Source organism: Caloenas nicobarica, chromosome 4, assembly GCF_036013445.1.
Source record: "Caloenas nicobarica isolate bCalNic1 chromosome 4, bCalNic1.hap1, whole genome shotgun sequence".
NCBI lineage: Eukaryota > Metazoa > Chordata > Aves > Columbiformes > Columbidae > Caloenas > Caloenas nicobarica.
The window spans coordinates 7,394,956-7,418,423 of NC_088248.1; the positions used below are offsets into that span (position 1 = coordinate 7,394,956).

The 23,468-nt window shown below is 37.2% G+C and overlaps 1 protein-coding gene across 4 annotated transcripts in view; it reads left to right on the forward strand.

The window, feature by feature from the left end:
- SGMS2 (sphingomyelin synthase 2) overlaps positions 1-22,660 on the forward strand; it is a 42,779-nt gene extending 20,119 nt beyond the window's left edge. For all 4 annotated transcript variants that reach the window (XM_065633866.1, XM_065633867.1, XM_065633865.1 and 1 more), the window contains 5 exons: positions 4,416-5,074; positions 5,850-5,967; positions 7,816-7,969; positions 10,699-10,865; positions 11,700-22,660. In XM_065633866.1, the coding sequence (XP_065489938.1) occupies positions 4,620-5,074; positions 5,850-5,967; positions 7,816-7,969; positions 10,699-10,865; positions 11,700-11,903 (1,098 nt within the window). In that variant the 5' untranslated portion in view covers positions 4,416-4,619 and the 3' untranslated portion in view covers positions 11,904-22,660. The remainder of the gene's footprint in view (positions 1-4,415; positions 5,075-5,849; positions 5,968-7,815; positions 7,970-10,698; positions 10,866-11,699) is intronic.
- Positions 22,661-23,468: the final 808 nt, after the last annotated feature.

A 23,468-nucleotide genomic window follows, 5' to 3' on the forward strand; every position in this document is an offset into this window, starting at 1 on the left:
TGCTTTGTGCATGTATTTATATATTCTAAGCATAAACATTGTACAGCTGAAAGATGAACACAGCTCTGAAAATATTTTTACTGTAGGGAAATAGAAATAAGCAAACCTATTAAATTCAGTCTGGTTTCTGCACACCTAAATGTATTTTGCTCGGATCTGGTTTAACATTTTGGGTTTTGTGGTGGGTTTGTTTTGCGCCCTCCCCCCCTCCCCCAATGGTCTACATGCTGTGAGGCATGCATATTCCATGGAAGAAGGGATACTATAAAAACACACTGAGACCGGGAATGCTTTAAAAAATAAAAAGAGAACGGCTCCAAAAGCCAGTTTTTATTCATTGCTGTCAAGGTAACAGAGGCTGCACATCCACTTTCCTAGTTCTGGTCCCACAAATAGCCCTAAAAACTTGGCCGAAGAAAATACAAGCTAACTATCATTTGTTTCTTGCTAATCATGATATTGATAACAATACACTATAACTTTCTCTCATGTTATCTCCAGTTGTGTATTTATTTTCTGCAGTATTTTATTTACATACCCTTTTTCTGCAGCTACCAAATACAAGGTGATATTACAGCTGTGTCAAATGTTTCAGCCAACTTTAACAAAAGTGAATGAGGTTTTAAAATATGACTGCCTAGAAACTTTTTCCATCTTGTATATAAGTGTGTAGCTTTCCTTAATGTAGAGTAGACCGGTCATACTGTTTGGATGCGTTTGTTACAATAGTGTTGTTCGTATTTGGAACAGCAGGTTAAGAACTACTTATTTGGAAGGCCTGTGCAAATTGTGACTATTGGGTCTTTGATAAATTACAGAAGTTAAAATATTTTGAGAAATCTTACTGAAGTTTCAAATACCAGATGAGAAATGCCAATTGTGAGCTAACTTTATATGAAAATGACCTTTATGTGGAAATCGGATGACTAACAAGCTAAATAAAACTGTTTGTTATTCTGAAGTTCTCGTGTAAAGAGCCAAATGTAGACGTGCTTTCTTACACTTATCTCAGAGCTGTACTTCCATCAACTATTTTCTTTTGAATGACAGTGAAATATGGGGATGCTGAAGGAGCTATTTGCTTGGGAGCAAGTAGAAGCTCAGGATAAACAGTTCGGACCCCTGCTTTTTTTGTATCTTTTTCACTCTTAATATTTTCCTTGAAATGTGTTGTTCCTGGTGGCAATTATGACTTTTGCTGTAACATTGCTGGTAAAGAAGCTCTGTTCCTTGATGAAGGTACATATCTGTTTTTAGAAGGTATTGAAGTGGTTCCAAAAAGAAAACTTGTTCCTAAAACCTGGGTGTATCCCTTACAGGAGTTTTATTTATCCTTTTGGGTTACTTAGCTAATTTTGTGTGAGTCTTTGAGATTCCTCCAGTGGATGCTCCATGGCTTAAAGCAATGGGGTTTGATTTTTCAGACCCTAGATGTTGGTAAGATGTCCAGGTCTGAGCATTGCTGCCTGGTTACTGAAGTTGTCTAAGGCCCACTGCTAGGCAGTTTATGGGCATCTCCAGGCTTTGAAATGGGGGCATTCCAGGTTTGACAAAAGAAGCAATAGGATATTTTACCTAAAATAACATAAGGACAACCTGGAAGCCAAAAGGAACACATTCCTCATGGGGACTTGGATGGGTATGTGAGTATGGGATGGGATGTTGGCAGAAAACCTGTGTACTTCTGGGGAGTTCCTTTTACAGCTTGTAGCAGAGGATGACGAGGCTGTTAGTGCTTTATAGCTGTCACTTCTCTGGGCAGTCAGGTTGGCAGCGAGGGACTGACAGCTTCAAGCAAGTGATTTTTCTCTCTTTCATCAGTAGAGTTTCTGCTTGCTTTTCAAGTATGGGAGAAATAGGTTGACAAGGTACTATAAAGGAAAGCCTTTATGTGCTCACAGATCGCTGATCAGATAGTGCATAGCACCTTGAACTGTCAATGCAAACAAAGGTTTGACCACAGTATGGACTCTGCTTCAAATAATCTTGATCAACCAACAGAAGTGGTAGATCAATATGCCTTAACAATCCATTTTAAAGTACCAAGAAGGAACACAATCTTTTCCTGCAAGCTGTAGGTATAATTGCTTTGCTTAATAAGTTAATATAAAAACCTGAGTGCCACTTTACTTTTAGGTTGTTGAGTTGTTGTTCATCTGTAGTTCAGATACTCTTTGATCTTTAAGGCTTACTTGGATGTCATTAAATATCTGAAAAAAAATTTCTTCCTTATATTACTAGTGGTGTTAGGTATTTGTGGGGAATAACCAAGGTTGCTGCTTGTTGTGATGTTCTTTGTTCTTCAGTAAATACATAATTCTGAAAGTGTTTCAACTGCACATTGATAAAATATACCAATTGGTGATCTTCACATCAGTGACTGCCATGTGTAACATGGTGTTGAGAAGGCTCTTCACTTAGGTGAGCACTGGGTAGACTCATGCTCCAAAACGTAAGCAATTAGGTTCAGGGTGGTGGGGTTTTTTTCTGTACTGTCACTGAAGTGTTTTGTCATATGCTTATCTTCAGTAGCCAGAGGGAATAGAAGAATGTGTGTGTGTTAAGGAAAGGACTTTTGAGAGTTGAGGTGCTGTTCTACTACAGTTTTAAGTAAAGCTGTTGCTTTCACAGCTGCTTTGAAAGAGCATTCTTAGTTGTAGGAAGCATCAGAGAGGTTGTTGCCCGGCTGTTGGGTTAAACATCCCCTTCTCCTAGGGAAGCAGAGTTTACAGCCTGACTAGTAAGAGAGAAAAAGCATCTGAAATCGCCACTCGTTTTCTTAGGTGTTGCTTTTTGGTGGTGGAGGATAGTTGTTTTTTTGGGTGCATTGTGTCTGTTTTCATACACTTGTTGATTAGGGAGTTAGGGAAGGTCAACCAATAGCAGTGAGTTTCAGAAACACTGCTGAGAGGTTAATTTAGAAATGCTTTGTGACTATTTCAATGTTATTTGTATGAATCTCACATATTTGCGATCTGAACCTTTTACCTCCTTTCTCTTTCAGCAGTAAGAGCAGCAGCTAGGAAGCCAGTGGGATTCTCTATTTGGGGCGTTGCAGAGGGAGGGACCAAAACACAAATGCCGTGTCAGGCTGTTTGGGTTTTACATAGTCCTTGCTATCGAGAGATCAGTTCCTGGACAGGTTTTTCCAGGTTGTCTTCTCTGAAGCCAAGCTCTGTGATGCACAGTTAGGGACACCGGCAGCTCTAGTTTCCATCATGATGACTTAGTTGTACAGATAGCACGGCAAACTGGGGCAGCGTGTGTTGGCGTGCGGAGACTTGAGGTGCTGGTAGTGTTGAACTTCTCTTAGAGGAACAATTAAGAAAAGAATTATAATCTGCTGGTAGATAGTGAACACTTAATATATGATAAAACTACTTTTGCCATAGCTGAACAGAGTAACAAAAATATAGGTACATCACAACTACAATGAGTAAATGGTTTTACAGAACTTAAAAGACGGAGGGGAGAAATGGCCTTTGTTTCATCTAGAGCAATTCCAGTTCTGTAGAGGTGAACTGCATTCTTTTCTTTTTGTAGAAAAAGTTATAAATGCATTTATCTAATATTTTTAATCTAATGAGACTTTGCTGAATTGACAAATGCAGCCTGAAACAAATCCTGTGTGATAATGAATCTTGCTATTTGTTCCTGTTTAAAAAAAAAAAAATCTATTTAGACACATTTTTAACTAAAGGACTAACACAAATCCATTTGTAGTCTGTTCTACATACAGGTTAGCATAACTAAGAATCTGGTTCTCTGAAGTTTCAGGCACTATTTAGTGAATACTACAGTAGCTATGTAGACTTTTTAATATAAACTTGTTTTGGTTTAAATACTCATTTAGATCCCAGAAAATGTAATGGAGCTATCCATTGAACAGATTTTTTTAATGTAACTCTAAATTACATTATACCTTACAAAATCAAATCCTGTAGAGCCATTCTGTTTTCAGTCTTATCACCTGGTCTGACAAGATTACCTGATCTACGTGGACAAACTACACTAATATCTGCAGGAACCCTAGGGTCAAAAAGGAGATATTTTGTATGGAGTGCCCCAAGCAGTAAAATTCAGTATTGCTGCAAATATGGTTTAGTCTTAATTCTGACAACTGACAAAGCAAGTGCTGTCATGATCGTTAGAGTCTGTGGATATTGTCTTAAAAAAAAAAAAAAAAAAAAAAAGCCTGAATTGCTACTAGTACCTAAGCTGATCAGAGATTTATCAAGTTACTCAGTAGGAAGTGGCTTGAATTATTTCCCAGTAACCACCAGTTTCTAGTTTGCCTTTTGCCTGCATATGTAAGAAGACTTGGATGGAACTTAAAATAAGCATTTTCGAGAGATTTGTTCAGTGTCACACTGATAGTTCTGAAATTTCTCAGTATCTGTTTTGGTTTTTTGCAGATGATACAGCTCCAGATGAAAGAAGGATTTGTCTTCACAACTCCCTTTACAGTATCTGAATAGTGAAAGCACAATGGACACTTTTTAGAATTTTACAGGAATCAAAAATCATCTAGGAACAAAACGTTGGACTTAGAGGAATAACAGACTCCAGAGAGCCCAGAAATTGGTCACTGAAACTGAATTTGGCCATACAGCTTGGGAATGAATACCATTGAGACAGCAAAGCTTGAAGAGCATATGGAGGTTCAAAACAATGACACTTCTAGTGGCTACTCACGACCTACTCTCTCAGTCAGTGAAGAGAACAAAAATGGCACGAGCAAACCAAAGGGCTTGTCTAATGGCTTGCGAAAAACAGCAAAGAAATATCCTGATTACATCCAGATTGCTATGCCTGCTGAGGCTAGGAACAAATTTCCTCTGGAGTGGTGGAAAACAGGCATTGCCTTTGTCTATGCTCTCTTCAACCTGATTCTAACAACTGTCATGATCACTGTGGTCCATGAGAGAGTACCTCCAAAGGAGCTGAGCCCTCCCTTGCCTGACAAATTTTTTGATTACATTGATCGTGTGCAGTGGGCTTTTTCTGTATCAGAAATAAATGGAATGATACTAGTTGGATTATGGATATTCCAGTGGTTGTTTCTTAGATACAAGTAAGTAGCCTTTTTTTTTTTTCTCTGCGGGATGTTTTCATAATGTTGGTTTCCCTCGTTTGCTCTGGGTAGCAGAAATCTTATGGTAGCATCTGTAGCAATATTGTAGAGTAGGGATTGAAGGAAAATGAAAGAGGGATGACTTCTTTAGAAAATGTTCCAGTGTCCATGCTGGATATGGAAACACAGGTTTATCCTGATTATTGAATAAGGCTTGTAAATCTGAATTTCTGATACCTGTGTTGTACTAGTCAAACTTATTCTGGGATTGGGCTTTTCAAAGTGTGTTTACTGACATAGCAATATTTAAACAGAGGAAATGATGATGTAAAAAATCTCATCCAAATTTGAGAAGGAGCCCAATGTCCTCTACAGCTAGACTACAAGCTTCTTCCATTGTCTTCATGTGCTTAAACTAGACGTATTTAAGTCAAGTGCATGGTTATAATATGGGACTAAAACGAGAAGGTCACTGAGTTGAGGAAAGCTATGCCCAACTGCACACCTAAGTTAGAGTAAGGCCATGTTAAACTGACAGCTTTGGTGGGAGCTTTGTGGTAGTTTGGTACTATTATGAGTTAGCAAGACTGAAACCTGAAGAAAGACTTTTTAGTCTTTGATTCAGAGAAATGTGTTGCGAAGAGCAGGGGTTGGAGTTGCTCTTTAATTCTAGGGATTTAGTGCTATATTATAATAAAGCTAGAGCTCCATAACTGTTGTATGTATATCTTGCATGTCAACTCTGTACTCAGTTTTTTCCCCACTTCTCTTTCAGATCAATAGTGGGACGCAGGTTCTTTTTTATAATAGGAACTTTATATCTGTACCGCTGTATTACTATGTATGTTACCACCTTACCTGTGCCTGGAATGCATTTTCAGTGTGCGCCAAAGGTAAGAGTCTGCTCCCTAATTTTTGCCTTGGTCTCTGTGTGAGTCTTTACGGCTCATTAGAGCAAACAGAAGATAATATTCTAGGTGTTGTTTACTAACGCAAATTACTTTCAGCTGATGTCTTCAGAAGCATAGTGATAAACCAAAAGTTGTTTGATACAGAAAGAGCCTCAAGCCGTTGCTGCAGTTAAGATGCTTTCAAGGAGAGTATCTATGAAATAGTGCTGCTACCAAATTAGTAAACTTGCTTCTGAGGCTTAAGCTAATCACTCTAATACTGCAGCAATATTTTTTCTTACATGGTGGGATACCAAAGGTTAATATTGTAATTCATAGGCTCATACACAAGCTTGTATTGTAGTATCCCTTTAAAAAAACCCCACAGAGTTATCATGTGCTTTGTCCTGTTTCTCACACTATTTTGTCAAGAGGTGTCACAATACCTGAAGTCAGGTGCCTGTCCCTGCTTCCAGCCTGCAAAATGCATATAAATGTGACTAACACAAGTTCAGCTGTTTTAAATGAGCTGATACATATAGAACCATGTACATGCTAATATTACTACAAGTGTAGTTAGGTGGTGACACAAAGGAATTCTGTTACTGCCGTAAAAAGTTGTAGACACAATTGCCTTGGAACAAACTGAATTGTGTTGGCTGTGTTGAAAGAGCAGTGCACTTGAGAGAGTAAGAAACAGTATGGTTGTGTACTGAGAAGGTAAGCATTTTGAAACCTAAGAAATATTGCTAATTTGTTTGGGAGACAAATTTGTCACTACTTGTGTAGAATCTTGTTGGTCTTGAGGTACAGCATCATGTCTGTTCAGTCTTATTCTTTCACATTGGGACAGCTTAGGAACATAGTGGATGAACTGCTTTCCTTATGAATCAATATCTACTCGAAAAACTATTTACATACCACTATTGTAAAGACTCACATTTTCTTCTAGTAGGTTGGAGAATGACTTTGTGTATAGTAGACTGTGTAGTGAGGAATGGGAAGCGATAAGCAAAGGCAAAGTTAAATGTCTCTGCTGAAGGTGCATTTGGTAGCATTAAAACATGATTAATTACTTGAACTCCAGAAAAAACTTAATACCTCTTCTGGATTTTTTTTTTTTGTTCCATGTGAATATTTTTATTATTATGAAAAATGCAGTTATCTCTTTATCTCGTGGTTGTGGGTTGGTTGGTTTGTTTTGGTGTGGGGGTTTTTTGTTTGGTTGGTTGTTTTGTTTTTTTCCAGAGTTAATCTGTAAACAGCTAGGTGAAATTGAGTGTTTGCCTAATATTTATGATAAATCAAAAGCTGATCCTAATGCATGTTTAAAAAAACTCTCAAACCTCTAAATCTGAGTAAGTGCTGACTGAGTTTCTAGAGAAATCTAAAATTGAGTTTGAGGTTTTTGTCCTGTAGGAACATTGCTCAGCTCTGAACAGAATGACAGAAATGGTACACAAGGTTGTGCTGTATTAGAACTGGTTTTAAATGTATTTTATCCATTCCCTTAATGGCTATCATGAGATACCTGGCCTTACAAATTTTTAATGTTTACCTTTCCTTTATATTCTGCATCTCATTCTCATACAATGCATATTTTAAAGTAGTCCGGGGAGGCACAGACAGAATGTTAGTGTTTTCAAGCTGATCTTTAACACCTGTCAACTTCGATATGTATGCTGATTTGTTTAAGAATATGTGAAAGAAAGCCAGAGAAAATTAGGATAATTTGTGTCATTTTTCTCTGTGTCTCTGTGACTCCACATATGTTTGGGCAAGAAGTTTACTCAACTCACGGTGTATCTTTAAACATAATTTTTTGTACTTTTTTTTTTCCTGGTGTTTTAGTTGAACGGAGATTCTCAGGCAAAGGTTCAGAGGATCCTGCGGCTGATTTCTGGTGGTGGTCTGTCCATAACTGGATCACACATCCTGTGCGGAGACTTCCTATTTAGTGGTCACACTGTGGTATTAACGCTGACCTACCTGTTCATCAAAGAGTGTAAGTGATGGTATTTCAAGGCACTTCTCTTGTTCCAATCTGTTGTACTGGGAAAGCACATGATAAAGTACGTTGAAAACCAAAAATCACTGGTCAGCTGTACACACACTGTACATGTACAGGTTTGAAATACAAATCAGAGTCATGATTGCTGAGCGAAACTGGAATGTGGAGGTAGTAGAAGTAATGTGGGCTTTAAGGGCTTAATTGTCTAGATGTGTCACTTCTGTCCTTATAGAAAGTGTTTACTGGTTGATTGAAGCAAGCTAGCTTTTCATTGTTAATTGACAGGTTATTCAAATGTTGGGCAAAACATACTGTAGTTAGTTATGCAAATTAGCTCTGTGCAGGTTGGCTGATATACCTTAGATTTTAAGGAATTTTTGTGGCTTGAGCATGGTGCCATTGCACACTTCTACTACATCCAGAACCAATGTCATTTTTTTAAAGTGTGCTGTACACTTGTTACTCCAAACAATGAAAAGTTAATTCATGTTCCTTGGATGTCTTCTGCTACGTATGCCTCTGGGAGTTGATAAGAATTTGGCAAGCACACAGAAGATATAGGTGGGGTTATTGTTTCCCCTTTTGCTTTACATTGTTAAGGAGCATGGGGGGAAAAAATCTATCTGTACTGCACACACAGCATTGATTGAAGCTCTGGAGAACTGAGCACCAACCTCTAAATCTGAAATATGGTAAGCAATACTCTACCCTGGGAACTTGGCCGCTCATGAATGCGTGGTGGGGAGTTCCCTTTTCCAGTTCACATGTTTGGAATTGGAATCTGCTCTCCTGTTGTGTCCCAAACTATGCAAATGCTAGCTTGGCTCATGGGAATGTGTAGTTCTCACTGAAACAAAAATAAGACTAGCCAGAATCAGTTGAATGCCTTCCTTTTAATAAAATGTTGAGGGAAGGAAGCGTTGCAGTGCTACATTCTGCCTTAAACAAGAAGCACGATATAAAAACGTCTCTCTAATACTGCAAACTTCAAATCTGCGGATGCAAAACATTCTTCTTCCAGCAGTGATTTGAGGTGCCGATTATAGTCTGCTAATTCTTAGGCCGAGGTTGTTCCTGTAAAGTGAACATTACTGGGAGAAAGGCATGTGTAACTCATCAAAATTAGCAGAGCAATATTAGGAAAATAGCCTAGTAATAGATTTGTTTTTTGCCTTAATGCCAGTCACATACTCTTTAATATTCTTAGTAGCAGGAAAAATACAGATAATCCAATATTTCCAGGGCTAGTATAACTCATGTACTTTTATTATACGGGGCTGGAGGAATTGTGTCACACAAACTCTTGTAATAAGCCCTTTGCTGCCGAATTGTTAGGCATCTATTTCAGTGGAGTTGTGCTCTATAAATGAGAAATGCATAGCTTTCGTTTTTCTGCCTCCCATATAATTAGCAAAATGTTATCTGAGCAAGGTCTTAAGCCCTATAATTGTTCTGAATTAGAGGTTGCTTATGGTATTCTTTTCTGCTCTTTGGATATGACATGTCTTCAATACAAGATGCATTCTGAGGTTTTTATTATTTCTGGCTTAGTGGATTTTTTTTTTCTCTGCTCTTCTCTTTGTTTCATCCTCTGCTGTTTCTTCATTTATTCTCCCACACTCCACTCTTTTTGCCCGGAATAGTTATTTACATTTTTAGCCTTGGTATGTCTTTCTCGCTTGGGGCCGTTTTCATCAGCTTCTTGAGATGACTTGGCTTCTTACTTTTTTTTTTTTTTTTTTTTTTTTTTTTAAATCAGTACATACAGATTTATCCGCAATGTTTTGTGGAGAGCTGACAGAATTCACTGTTTTGACACTTGCATGAAAATTTAAGTCCTCTTACAGGAACTATAATGCACAGGCTTCTCAAACAGCTATGGGTAGGCTTGTTGAGATCAGTAACTTTTCTGCCAGTGTTGTGTGAAAGCAAAGGCTGACCATTGCCCCATGTGCCAAAACCTCCCACTGTGACTAAAATGAAGCCTGTTAGCCTGTCAGGAGTTATGAATGGTCATTGCGACATCCAAGGCATTTTCCAATGGTGAGAGAAGGGCAGGGGAACTTTTCCACTGAAGTGGCTTAAATGCATTTTGAAGAAGAGCTTCACTGCCATTTGTTAATCTTTAATGAAAGGGTATAAATTCGCATACTGTCCTTCCCTGTACAGTGTATTCTGTTTCACAGAACAGAGGTTTCATGCGAAGTAGTTAAAACCTAGAAATTAAAATAACAGTGTCTTGTCTTGTTTATTCTCTGGTCTCTGCTTGGGTTATGCTTTATTTGAGTGTAACTTTACTTGAGCAGAGATTGGATACACACAAGTAAAATAAAGTGTATGTCTTGCCTCAATTCTCTCTTCCCCCTGCATGCCATACCCTGTAAGTGATTTAACTGAAAACCTAACAATTTGACTAGAAAATAGGTGATGGTGCTGTGTACCTCTAGCTGCACACTCATGTTGGATTTATTTTACAAAGTAAGAACACCTCAGTGAGTTAGCAAAATTCCTTGGTCTTGTTTTCTGTGTCAAGATAGGGTTTTTGTACCAGAGTAGTAAAATTAGTTATGTTTTAAAATTTAGTAGCCTTAATTAAATAATCTTTTTCATCTTTTCCCCTTCCCTCTGTGGATTCCTATAATAATGTGACTTTTTTGTGTGTGTGTGTTTTGTGTATGGTTGTGTTTTTTTTTTTTTCCCCCCATTACTTCCCTATTTCACAGATTCACCACGTCATTTCTGGTGGTATCACTTAATCTGCTGGCTAATGAGCGCTGCTGGCATCATTTGTATCCTTGTTGCTCATGAACACTATACTGTAGACGTTATCATTGCTTACTACATCACCACACGGCTTTTCTGGTGGTACCACTCCATGGCTAATGAAAAGGTGAGTGGCAAATACCTTTACAATCAGTGTATGGCGTGCATTCGTTAATACTGCTCAAAGGTCAAAATTAGTTTTTAATTTCATAATAAGAGTAGAGGTTCCATATTGAGGTTTAAACCAATTGGGCAAGGAGTTTCACTTCACTGTGGTTTAAGTAAATATTTAATGCATTTGGAAGTTATTTTTTGATCTGCACCTGTTATTAAGTTATTTTAAAAATTATTTTTTATAAAGTTATTTTTAAAATTCCTGATATTTTGGCTTAAAAACATTTTTGAACTTCAAGGCTTTATTGCTGCAGTGGATGTATAGACTAGCCCTTGTTTGTCTAAGCTTATGAATAAAGAGTAGTTTAGTAACAAAATTTCTGACCACCCTGAATTACCTAGATCATGCTCAAATTCTAGTTACAGTTCTTCTGTAGATGTCTCTAAAATTACACTTTTTCAGAAGGCATCTGCTGCACTTTCAAATAGCAGCATAGCTCTCCAGCCATTTTAATCTTGTTTTCAACTATTAGTCATCAATGGAAACATGACATGCCTGAAAGGACTCGCGTTCAAAGAGACTTGAGTGCTTCACCTCCCTGAATTTTGTACGGCGACAAAGCATCCCTTTGTGTTAAAGATGCTCAGTTTGTAATATACCTTTGGACTATAATTATGCTATCTCAATACTCCCGTGTTTTTTCTAGGCTAAATGCACCTCATCTTTGCAGAAATGCATGCAAATATATTGCATTTTTGTAGTTGTCTTGACACAACGTAATTGATTATAATGCTTTAAACTGATTGTCTGTTTCCTTTTCCTCTTTACCTGCTTGTGCCAATACAGACTCTAAAGGTCTCTTCGCAGACAAATTTTCTCTCTCGAGCATGGTGGTTTCCAATATTTTATTTCTTTGAGAAGAATGTGCAAGGCTCTGTTCCTTGCAGCTTTTCCTGGCCGATATCTTGGCCTCCCAGCTGCTTCAAATCTTCATGCAAAAAGTATTCACGGGTTCAGAAGACGGGAGAGGACAATGAAAAATCTACCTGAAGAAAAGATGGAAAAGCATCTGCTCTGTTTTTTTTACCAAAACGTTAATGCTGTAACCAAAGTTCTTAAGAGGACTGCACTGTAACTGAAGAAGTGGACCAAGCTTCTGTGCAATTGATTGGAAAGACAATTGTAGACACACATTGCCATTTCGTATGTTTTCCTATCATCAGGCTGTACAGACCTATTCTACTCTTCAGTGCTAATAGAATGCGCCACTTATGGGATTTTTTTATTAAAGAAAAAATGGAGCAGGACTTTGCTTTACTAATGAGATAGAGGTGCCAAAGACCACACTAACACTTTTATTACTAACTATCTCTCATCTGCAGAAGCACCCAAAAATCTCATCCTCAGAGTTCTGGAGTGCGTAATGGCAAAAACATGCTAAAATGTAAAGGCACAATATCAGCATATTGAGGTATATAAAAAAAAAAAACCACAGTTGTGGGAAGTGGTTTGTTGTGTTATTCTTGCTAATGAAGGTAAGGCCTTTGCGTGACTGATACAGCTGGAAGCGAGTCTTGACTTTTTTACACTCTGTGGGTATGACTATCTTAGGACCCTAAAATACTACTTGCCACTGTTATCTGCCATATATTCTGCTATATACCAATTTTTACATTTTTATTAGTAATTTTATATTTAAACTTGTGCTACCTGATGACCTTGCAAATTAGGAATAGCTGCTAACATCAGAGCTCAAGGAGCCTAGAATTTTATTTTTAAAAAAAGACACAGTTTCAAAGTCTAAATCTTTAATTCCAGTTTGGCCTTGTGTATATAGCTATACAGTGCCTATCAGTGTATGTACATGCATATACACAGGAAAGCACACACCGCTGTGTAGTTAAACACGTACTAAACAAAACTACTTACTGGGAAGAGTGATCATATAGTTCTTAATTCAGGCAAAAGTCCTACAGATCCGACCTGCTTGAGGAATGCAAGGCCATGTCCAAAATCGGGCTGTCTTTAAAGTAAACTTTTTAATTTTAATAGCTATCTTTTGCTGAAACTATGTAGCAAGTTTGCTTGGGAGCCATAGTTCTGCATTGAATTTCTTTTTTACCTGTTGGCACTAACTCCTGTGACTGACTTTAAAAAAACCAAACAACTGCCAAGGTGGACACCTACAACAGTAGCATTTCTTCAATTATTACCTAAACCCATTTCATATTAAATGATACTGTGGTGGAACTTAGATGCAGATTCCTTTTTTCCAGGCTTTCAGTCCAACTAAAACAGCCAGTTAAGCAAGTGGGCTGATAATGTGAGAAATTACCGTGGCTTAAACAAATAACCTGGTTCTTGTTTTTTGTTGTTTTCATGTTGTTGGGAAAGTAGGAAATTAGCATACCATGTTTAACTATTTGCGTTCTGTATTAATTTCTGCAGTTAATCTTATTTTCAAATCTTTGGTAAAACCTGATAGCAAAGATAAAGCTGCGTTAAGTGTTGAAGTGATACTAATATGAAGGAAATGCTGCTTATTTAAGAATGTCTTGAACTGAGTGACAAGCATGAAAACAGTTTAAATAATGACAACTTGTTTTTAAAAAGTGCAGTTATAAAAGTTATAAAATGCAAGTATTTTTTTTTTCAGTTAAGGGGATCAGTTGCTGAGTTGTACATGAGAATATTATTGATGTGCATTTCAAATATTTTTGTGCGTTATCAAAGTAATACAATAAACAGTGTTCCTTACAATATGTTCTTGGTAAAACTTAGCTAAGAAAGAAATTCAGCTGATGTTTGGTTTTGTTATTTAAAATAAGCTTCTTAAAATCTTACAACATGGCCCTGGAAGTTTTGTGTGTCTGAGCATACCTATGTTTTCATTTGCTTGCTCCTGGCAGACTGTGCGCAGCTAAAAAGCCAGTATCAAAACATCTATATGAAAGTCCTTTTTCTGTATCATATAAATGAATCTGTTCAATGTCAGTCTGTAGATCTCCCAAGATACTTGTTATACCAATACTACTTTGTAGAGCATAATTTTTTTTGGAGCTGAATTCTAAGCTTTGCGATATCTTAAATATGGTCATCTTAAGCCACTTGTAGTAGTAATATCTTTCAGAAATAATGAATTAATTTCATTAGTGGTAACCATGCCTTGAAAATAACACCATGAAGAGCATTCCAGTAAGGAGCTTAAACAATGTTTTTCATTTGATGGCTGATTAATAAGTACTTTTATAGTCTAGATAGCTAATTGCATAACCACCACCATGTCTCGGGGATTTCTCTAATATATCTGCAAAGTAGAATTTCTTCATACAGGATGAGGTGTTTTTTTTTTTACTCTTATTCCTATTTCTGGAAAGAAAAAAAGATGAAAGTGATGAAATAGAACCAAGTAAAGATTCTGCTTTTGTTGGGCAGTGTGAGCTTTCATCCTCCTGCTGAATTAGATTGAAACTTCTATTGTAATACAAAAGGAGAGTTTAAATAGCAGCCCTAGCTCAAAATACTTGACTCCTATTCCGGCTTGGCCCCACCTTAAGTGCTTAAATAGTCTCCATTGTATCAAAGTGCTCAGAAGAGTTTGTGTGTGTTTAACTAGCAGAAAACTCCAGTTCTCTGTTCTCTCTAACTTTAAATTGCTTTTGCAAACTTGGATGGTATAGATGTATTTGAGGACTTTAGGCCTATATGTAAGGTGATGAAGTGGGTTAAGTAATGGTATATGCTAGTGCTTACTACTGTTTATCCAATACCAACCACAGCTGGGATATAAAAATTATTAATTTTAAGAACTTAGTGATCATTGTATAAAAACACTATAAAGCTGAAAACATGGTCTCATCCTAAGATGAAAAAGGATTGCAGTAGGTAAAAAGAACAGGAGAAACTTAGATTCCACTTAATGTACCAGCCACTTGATAGTAGGCTTATTTGGGCTGTATATGCATGTCACTACAATTTTTTTCCCACAGTTACAATAATAATCTTTTTTACAGATGTCACATGAGCTGCACCTGTGCTGTGCCTAGAAATAAAATGCTCCTTTCTCTCTACTGAAGAGCATTTACATGCTGAACTTCCCAGATTTTTTTTTTTTAATTTTAAAAAGGCACTACTCTTGTATACCTGGCATATCAGTTTGACCTAGATGCTATTGCGTGCTTTGCATTTATGAAACAAGCTTTCTTAAATGCCTAACCCCAATTTAAACCTGGATTTAAAAGGTTAACTTGAGCACTTAAAGAATTATGCTGTTACATGGTCATGCTACATATGCTTATTTCCAATGCCAGAAATGATTAACATATACTTGAAACCATTGTAAACTGACTTTTATGGTATATGCTTAGCACTCCCATGTGGATGAAAATGGTACTAAATGTTAATCGTTCTTCATTGCTGTTTGCTTGGAAAGATAGCTACAGATTGGGTAACAGCAAAAAGAGCTGTGCTAAATGTTACTATAATCTCTAGTACTGGATTTGCTTCTCTCCTTAAAAAAGGAGGAGTGGGGTGGAGAAAAGGAAGGGGAGGAAAACCAAAACAAGACTGTATTTATATGTTAAGATACACTACCTTCATGTAATAGAGAAATAAAGCTCAGTGACAGAGATGGAACTGGGAAGTATTTTAAGAGATGAGAGAGAATTCTCTTAATTAGATTATTACAAATCCACTTATCTGTATCTTAAATCAGAATCTGTTCAAACTCTGGCTCTCTCCCATCATTAGTATCTGGCTAGACAATTCACCCTAAGTTGTTTGGTACTAACACATTCTTATTTCATTAGATATGAAGTATGATTTACAGTTCTAGAGACCAGATCCATTAACTTCAGTACAAGGTGAAGTCCTTCCATTTACTTTAAATGAACTTGCGCACAGCTTTTTTTTTTTAAACTTAAACCCAAAAGACCACACACACAAAGAAAACCTATCTTAAAGATTCATAGGGTAATTTTGAAAATATGTCCAATCTATCAGATGTACTGGAACCATTTCTCCTTACTGACTGTAAAGCTCCATTGTCATCTTGATGTTTTTACTTCTTTCCTAGAAGTCTTCTCTAGGCACACAAAATTTGAGTGATACCGTAACACTGAACAGTTCGGAATGTCAGTGTTCTATACCAGGCATTGTAAAATCAATGTCCTGAATTCAGTTACTGAAAAAAAGGGGTCTTAAAAAGAAATACTTCTGTTGGACACCATTCAGATGAGAATTGCTGCTTAAGTGCACATGAGAAAAATATCCTAGTGTGCCACTGAAGTAACTTCGCTTGTCAGCCTTCATATGCTACTCTGTGATGCTTCCCAGTGTCTTAAAAGAATAACAATAGTGCCAAGAAACTGCGAATGAAGATAAAGGCTTTTGTTCTACTGTTTACAAGGAAAAGGAAAGAAGATGAAAACTTTGAAGTAGATGGTGATCATATATTGCTTTTTACACAAAATTGAGGTACAACTACACCCAATTTCTAAGTAATGTGGAATTAAATTATGTGTAGTTGTGCTAAAAAAGCAAACAACGCAAACTACCAACCTCTAAGAAAATAGTGCAATATTAAGCACTTCATTCTACAGCACAGATGTGTGTCTTGTGCTGTGGACTGTGCTGGTTCTCATCTGTAAATTACAATATAAAAATAGAACTCAGAGAGGGTTGGAGATCTTAAAATATTTAAATATGATTAGCAATTTTTTATAAGCTGTTACTCCAAAGTGTCACTAATAGCTTCTAAAACAAGGAAGCACTGCAATGCTTGAAACATACTGAAGCATTTTTCAATTGGCTCAAGTTTCCATGGATTTAACCATTTGTTTAAATCTTATTAACCTAAGAATTTCAGGCTAGGTACAGGTAACTTAAATATTGTAGGAAAAAGTTCTGGTTCTAAACTTATCTCTTACTTTGGTAGGTACTCCTTCCTAACAAAACACCTAGAATGCCTGAATGATGCTTTAAAATGAAGTAATGATATTGTGCAGTCTCTAGTGTCTATCTAAAATACTGGTGGTGAGGATCCCTTCTCTCCTGGTGAAAATAAGTGCTTAAAAACTCAGGAAGATTCAACTTGTTTTCAGTGAAAATATTTTAGTTCCTAAGGCCTTGGAGTTTAGCAAATACTAAGAGAAGTTGTTGCATGGCTGTTTGCTGCGGGCTGACCTTTAGCTCAAAGATGCGACCCAGGTAGGCGGAGAGCACAAACCAGCCCTTGCTGGAAGAAGTAGTTTGTGACGTCTTGAATTCAAACGAAATTGGCTACATACTATATACTATCCATACTATAATGGAAAAAAAAAGCTGTATTATACCATTATATTTAGCGTTCACTTTTTTCAAATGGTTCTGTATTAGTTGGCCTAGTCGTTCCCCTAGATGAAGAGTGGTTTTGTCCTTTACTTGCTGTATAGTTAATCATAACTGGGTTTAGTTTTGGTAAATGTCAATGGGAAAAATGTAGATCCATTGTATACAGGGCCTAAGGTTTTTTTAAAGTCTTTACATGTGGGTTTCTTCTAGCAGAAATACCGTTCTTTCAAGCTATGCCGATACAATATTCAGCTCTTGTAGTTGCCTTCTACATAGTAAGGCCCTTAGGAGGGTTAGCATTTGTGGATCTGCAAAGACTTACTACAGAACTGTTTCCTTTGTGCTAACTGAAATTAATTGTCACAAAATAACTTTTGCTGAAGTGTGTTTGAAGCTGACTTTTGCCTCTGTGTGGGTGGTGGTGGTGTTTTTGTTTATTTTTAATAAACATCAGTCAGAAACTAGTCTGAAGTAAAGGCGCCTTGAGCAGCTGGGGAGCCAGGCCCCGTGCAGGCACGGGTATGTGGAGCAGGGTCTCTGCAGCATTCGCAGTGTTGGATGGAGTGCACAGAGGCTTCTCTGGGAAGATAAACCAGGTTGTACCTACACAGTAGGCTCTGAGCCATCTTTGCTTCTCCGTTTGAGCTCCTTTCTGACTAAGGGCACATTACCAAAGGTGACAATAGCTAAAAAGTACAACGAAGATCACTTACACACCAAAAAACTATGAAAGGGCTGAAAAGGCAGAATGCTGTAAAACCAGTCACCAGAGAGCTGTGTTGTAACTGAGTATATAATCTGGTGTTACTTCAGGCATGTGAGTTGCATGTAAAATGAGTGGGTTGCTTTTATTTTTAAATTACTATTGTCGTTTATTTAATTAGAGATTACAAGAGTGCTGAGACTATCAAGAGGAAATCTATCTCCCTGCTCTTACCTCTACCAGTGAGGTGTGTTTGTATGGACCTAAATCAGTATTGCTAAACTCCAACTCCTCTTCTGAGGAACTTGTTATCAGTGCTTTGTTACTTCTGTAAAAACTGGTTTTGCATTCACCTTTTTTCATAGTTGGTTGGTATTCAAACTGGTGCTTACCCTTTAGCCTTAGGCTGCTTTGGCCTGCTGTCTTACTTTATCTGCTTCTATTAACTGCCTTTTCTAAATGGCTCAATACAGAAGAGAAGGATTTACCTTTGAGAAGGCTCCAAAATTGAAGCCAGAAGGTACTCTCATCAGAAACATCTTCGCACAATTTGAAACTTGAAATAATTTTCAAGTACAAAACCTAACATCCTAGGGCATACTTTTAAACTCAGGAATCAATTCTTGCTTTTTAAATGTTTAGTACATTTGTCTTTTTTTTGTCGCTCAGGAGAACACGTGAGATGTGAAAAAGAAATTCTGGGCGTTTTGTGAGGTCAGGGCCACACCAAGGAACCCGAAAGAGGAAATAATGGTTTGGCTGCGGTTCTGGTGCTTTCCTTGTGACTTTGGGGAGAGCTCTGACTTCTGTAGAAACAGTACAGGAGGTCACTTTTAATTGCAACATGGCTTCATCCTCCTTGGCTGACAGCTTTTCTTGCATGATTTCAGCTGAATCTGCAGCTCTGTACATTAATTGGAGCTGTGCATCCAGCCTGTGAAAAACTAGGCAAGACAAGCCCTTGGCTGCTGAGGAACCCTAGGTGGTAATATAGGAATGCTGGAATGCCTGCATGGTAAGGAGCTAGTAGATGACTTTTTTTTTTAATAGCTTTAGGGTCCAGTTCTGCAAACACTGTACAGTATAATGCTACAATAACAAATTATACTACTTAGACACGTTTCATGCTGTAGTTTCTACTAATGCTTGCAAACTGGGCCTCAGTTTTACATAAATTGTTCATAATTAGCAAGAGTTGGCTTTTATGTTGCAAAACTTTCGGGATGACACTTTCTAGCACATCAGCTATTTTAGTCAAGTGGGTGATAACTCAGCGTTGTGGTTTGCTGTTCACCATGAGATAGAGTTGTGATTTGTAAGATGTTGCAATTGTATGTTCACTGTGTTTAAAAAAAGAAAAAAGACAAAAACAACAACAAATGCACCCCAAACTATTGCACTAGCTGTACTTCAGAAAAAAAAGCAATAATGTGAGCATCTTGTAGCTTTTATCTCCAGAGGTGCTATCTCTCATGAGCACTTGCACTATTGACCATGAATGTGGTAAGAACATGTTAAGGAAATTGTCTTATGTGGTTTACTCAGCACATACACGTTGAAACTTTTTACGGTCAGGCTGTGTACCAACAAATGCAATACTTTGTTGGACTACTTACCTGACCACACGCATCTTTAAAAATCTGTCCATTTTTGGTGCTAATGACCTCTTAATTATCAAGAGCTGGTATTCTCTTCTTACCCATGAACATTAAGGAAAGCTGTTATGACACCTTTTCAATAAAGCAAAATTCTTCTACATTTTAAGCCTGTTCCAAATGCTTTTTATGTACATATGACCCTTTTCTATTTCTGTTTTATATAAAAAACTGCAAAATATTATAGCAAATATTTTTAATGCAGGAAAACCTTAGGAGTATACATGGGTCTAGGCCACATGTGCAAGATTAAATTTTCATGCATGCTTATGATAGCTAAACTTCTGAAACTTGGTCTAAAATGTAAGAATCATATTGGCTAGGATTAAGTCATAGCCTAATAGTTAACAAAAAAAAAAAAAATCTGGCTTCCATCATTGTTGAAGCCTTGGAGACAGTGAGGATGAAATGAACAAAACTGCATTAGGACAGCACTGACTATCACATGTAGGTTCATCTTTTGCTGAAACTTCTGAAAAACAAACTTGTGAAGGAACATGACTGTGTAACCCTATCTAAAGAACAGAAGTGAAACTTGATGTAATTATCAAGGCAACTCTTAGTAGGACATTATAAAAACACATGGATGAGCCTTAAACTAGGATTGTTTAGATTGTGGAACAACAAAGTCATTTTCCAACTTTGTTTTAAAACTTCACAAGCAACCTTCTCTTATGATGAAAACTGTCTTGTGCCTTCTGTTGCAGAAGATACTGGTTTTTTTTTCTTCCTGTGGTTATGATTTTATGTTGCATGTAAGGAAGGACAGTGCATTTCCAACTCTTTTCAAGAGGCATCTTTGGGCAGCAGAACCTGCGCTTTCTCTCCATGGAGAACAGAAAGCCTTTAGTTCTTGTTAAAGGCTCCTTCTCAACTTGCAGTTGTAAAAGTGCCTGTAACACATTTGGAAATCCTGCCGTAGGCCCCTCTGAAATGAGTGTGGTGTTCTTGATTGCTATGGACACCAGAACATGCAGAGTGGGTGCTGTGTCCAGTATAGCGCCCGGCACCCTCCTCTGCTCTGAAATTGTCCCACCCTGGGGTTTTGGTCACTAAAGTGCTTTCTTTCATATGCTGGAGTGAGTTCTCTTGAATCACTTATATCTAGTACTTCAAGAAATAAACAGGCTTCTCTCAGATCTGTTTTACAAAACTTCTGTGTTTGTGCAAATAAAATTCCAGGTCTAGAGTAACCTCATTTAAAGCAGAAACAAACCCACCATCTAAGATAACGGCAGGACTGGCTGTTGGTTTTGGGGGTTGTGGGTTTTTTGTTTTGTTGTTTGGGATTTTTTTTGTTGGTTTTTTTTGAGTGAAGATGGACAGCCTAGTGACAATAGTCTGTATTGTGTCCTCTCGGCGCTTGCTTTAATAGTAGGAAGAGGCAAAGGTAGAACAAGGTCATCCATAGCAGTTCTCAACCACATTGAAATATAACTTTTCTGTCTTTACATTGCTAGATGCTTCAGAGAAAACTGGTTGTCTCTTTTAATTTACTGGAAAAAGTGCAATAGTTAGAGAAATATTAAGAGAGAAAATAGCTGCATGTTTAATTGCCCTGCGAAAACAAACCCTTTGCGAGCATGTGACGTACTGGATTGCGCAGATTTTTAGCATTAGCATCTGCTGTGAGTTACAAAAACGTGTTTGTCAGTGCACTAGTCTAACTCAGAGCTTTAAAATATTTTCAACATTCTTTTGACAAGGAGAGTGGTGTGTGTGTGTTGTGGGGTCTTTTTGTGAATAAAGTGCCTGTGGAAATAAAAATCCAAAAGTTGCCTGCAAGCTCAAATAAAGCATATAAAAGCACAGCCCATACTTGAAGATAATGGGTGCTAACCCAACAACTGTATAGAATAACTGGTCAACAGAAGTGTTGTGAGGATTCAAAAGCCAAGATAAAGCTTGAGAAAGGAATATTACATTGCTTTTGAGAGTTTACTGTGTTACTTCATCTTCCAATGTTTCTGCTTGGGCCTTAACTCTCTAACTTGGTTTTCTTTAAAGAAAAATAAGTTCATTTGAACTAATATATATATGTATTTAACACTCGTTTTAATGCCAGACTTTAATCTGGTGGAGATTTTTGTTTGCTTGTTACATGGAGATTTTTTTTTTAACCTGTTAAAAGTAGAGTGGCCAAATGCTTCGATTACTCAATTCAGGGCACAACAGTTTGGGGAATGGATTTTTCTTAAGTGCAGAATTAAATGGGAGTCATTGTTATTACACCAATACTAGGACTGAGGAGGAATGATTTCCAAGTGTCAAGGTTTAAAGCATTATAGTGCTAAAACTTGTATATGTAGTTATTTGGGATATGCAGAACATTAGTAAAGTACTTGGTTATATTTTGTTGTTAATTTTATGCTTTAAAAAGAGGTTATTTGATTCTGATTTTAATTAGAAAAACCGACAGATGTTGCAATAATTTGTTACATTAAAGTAGAAACATCTATTTAATGATACTTCAGAGCAAAGTTTACACTAGATCAGTAAATTTACTTAAAACTATGAAAGTAGCTTTATTTTTATGAAAATTAATGTGACATTTAATCTCTGGGCAACTTAGAATTGGCCATGTGCCACTGAAACCAATCTTTAAACTACATATGGAGGCAAGGAGAGAATTTCTTTATCTTGTGCTAATTTTCAGCTAGACTAGAAGAAAGGGAGGGTAGATTACTGGTTTTGCCTATTTTCTTTGTAGAAGAGTGATGTGTGTCTCAGCTGTACTGAATAGCTTAGCTTCTTATTTTCAGTCTGCAGAACTTAAACTTTCCTTGAGACTCAGATTTAAAGTGTCTTTGGTTCAGATACATTTTCACCTGTTTTTTTTTTTCCTTGTATTTTTCTAGTAGATGCATTTTATTGGTGTACAATATTATTTTATTGCAATTTATTGGTGTACCAAAAAAAAAAGCTGCATTCTGTTCTGCTAATCTAAATCTCTGATCTTAGTTTTTCTACTTTTTCATCCATGGCTAGTAAAATATGCACTTGCTGTTTATATTAGATTAATGAGAGATTGCATCCAGTTGCCTTAATTGCTTGGAGGAAAACTGACCTTGACCATTTGAAGCTTTCTGTATTTCTAAAATTCCTGTAACTTCTGTATAATTGCAATAAAACCTTTTTAATATAGTCTAGCCACTATTTTAAGAGCCACTTGTCACTATCTTTACTGAATGTTCAACTATTAAAAACGACAAACCCACAAAACTAAACCACCTTTTTAATGGGTAAGCACCGTTTGGGTTTTGCATTTTTATTTTTGTGGGGGTCACTTTAAAGGTGCTATACTTCTGTTTTGTCCACAGTGCTTTTCTCTTTTAGTGAGGGAGTATCAAGAGCACTTAATAAAATCACTGATGCTGCAGCAAATGGTTTGGAAGACTATGCAGTAGCACTTTCCAACATCTCATTACCTTTGTAGGGATTAAATTTTACGTGGTGGTTGAGCTGGAGAAAAGTGCACTAAGGTGGATTTCACAGGGGTGGGGAAGTTACCCTGAAAATTAGTTGGGCCTTATTTGGTGGGTTGTGGATATTTTTTTTTCCCCCTCCTCTGTTTTGTTGTTGTTTTTGGTTTTTTTTTTGTGTGGGGGGGGATGTGTGTGGTTGGTGGTGGTTGTTGTGTGGTGGTGTGTTTGGTTGGGTTTTTTTAATGGGGAAGGATAAGGACTAAACCATCTTTTCCTCCAAAACTTAGGTCCAGCTCTGAGGCCCCTCTCTGCTGTTCTGCCTTTGCCAAGCAGTTACTTAACATAGAACTGGGACATAGTTCCAGGTTAGTCCTTGCTTATGAAAACAGAAAATTTTGGTGTGTTACCTGGAAGTGCCAGCTTTTGTATTTGGGAAGAAGGGTCATCTGTATTTCCTTCTAAGCCTCACTAGTTGTGTTTGTTGGGTTTTTGTGTGGTGGTT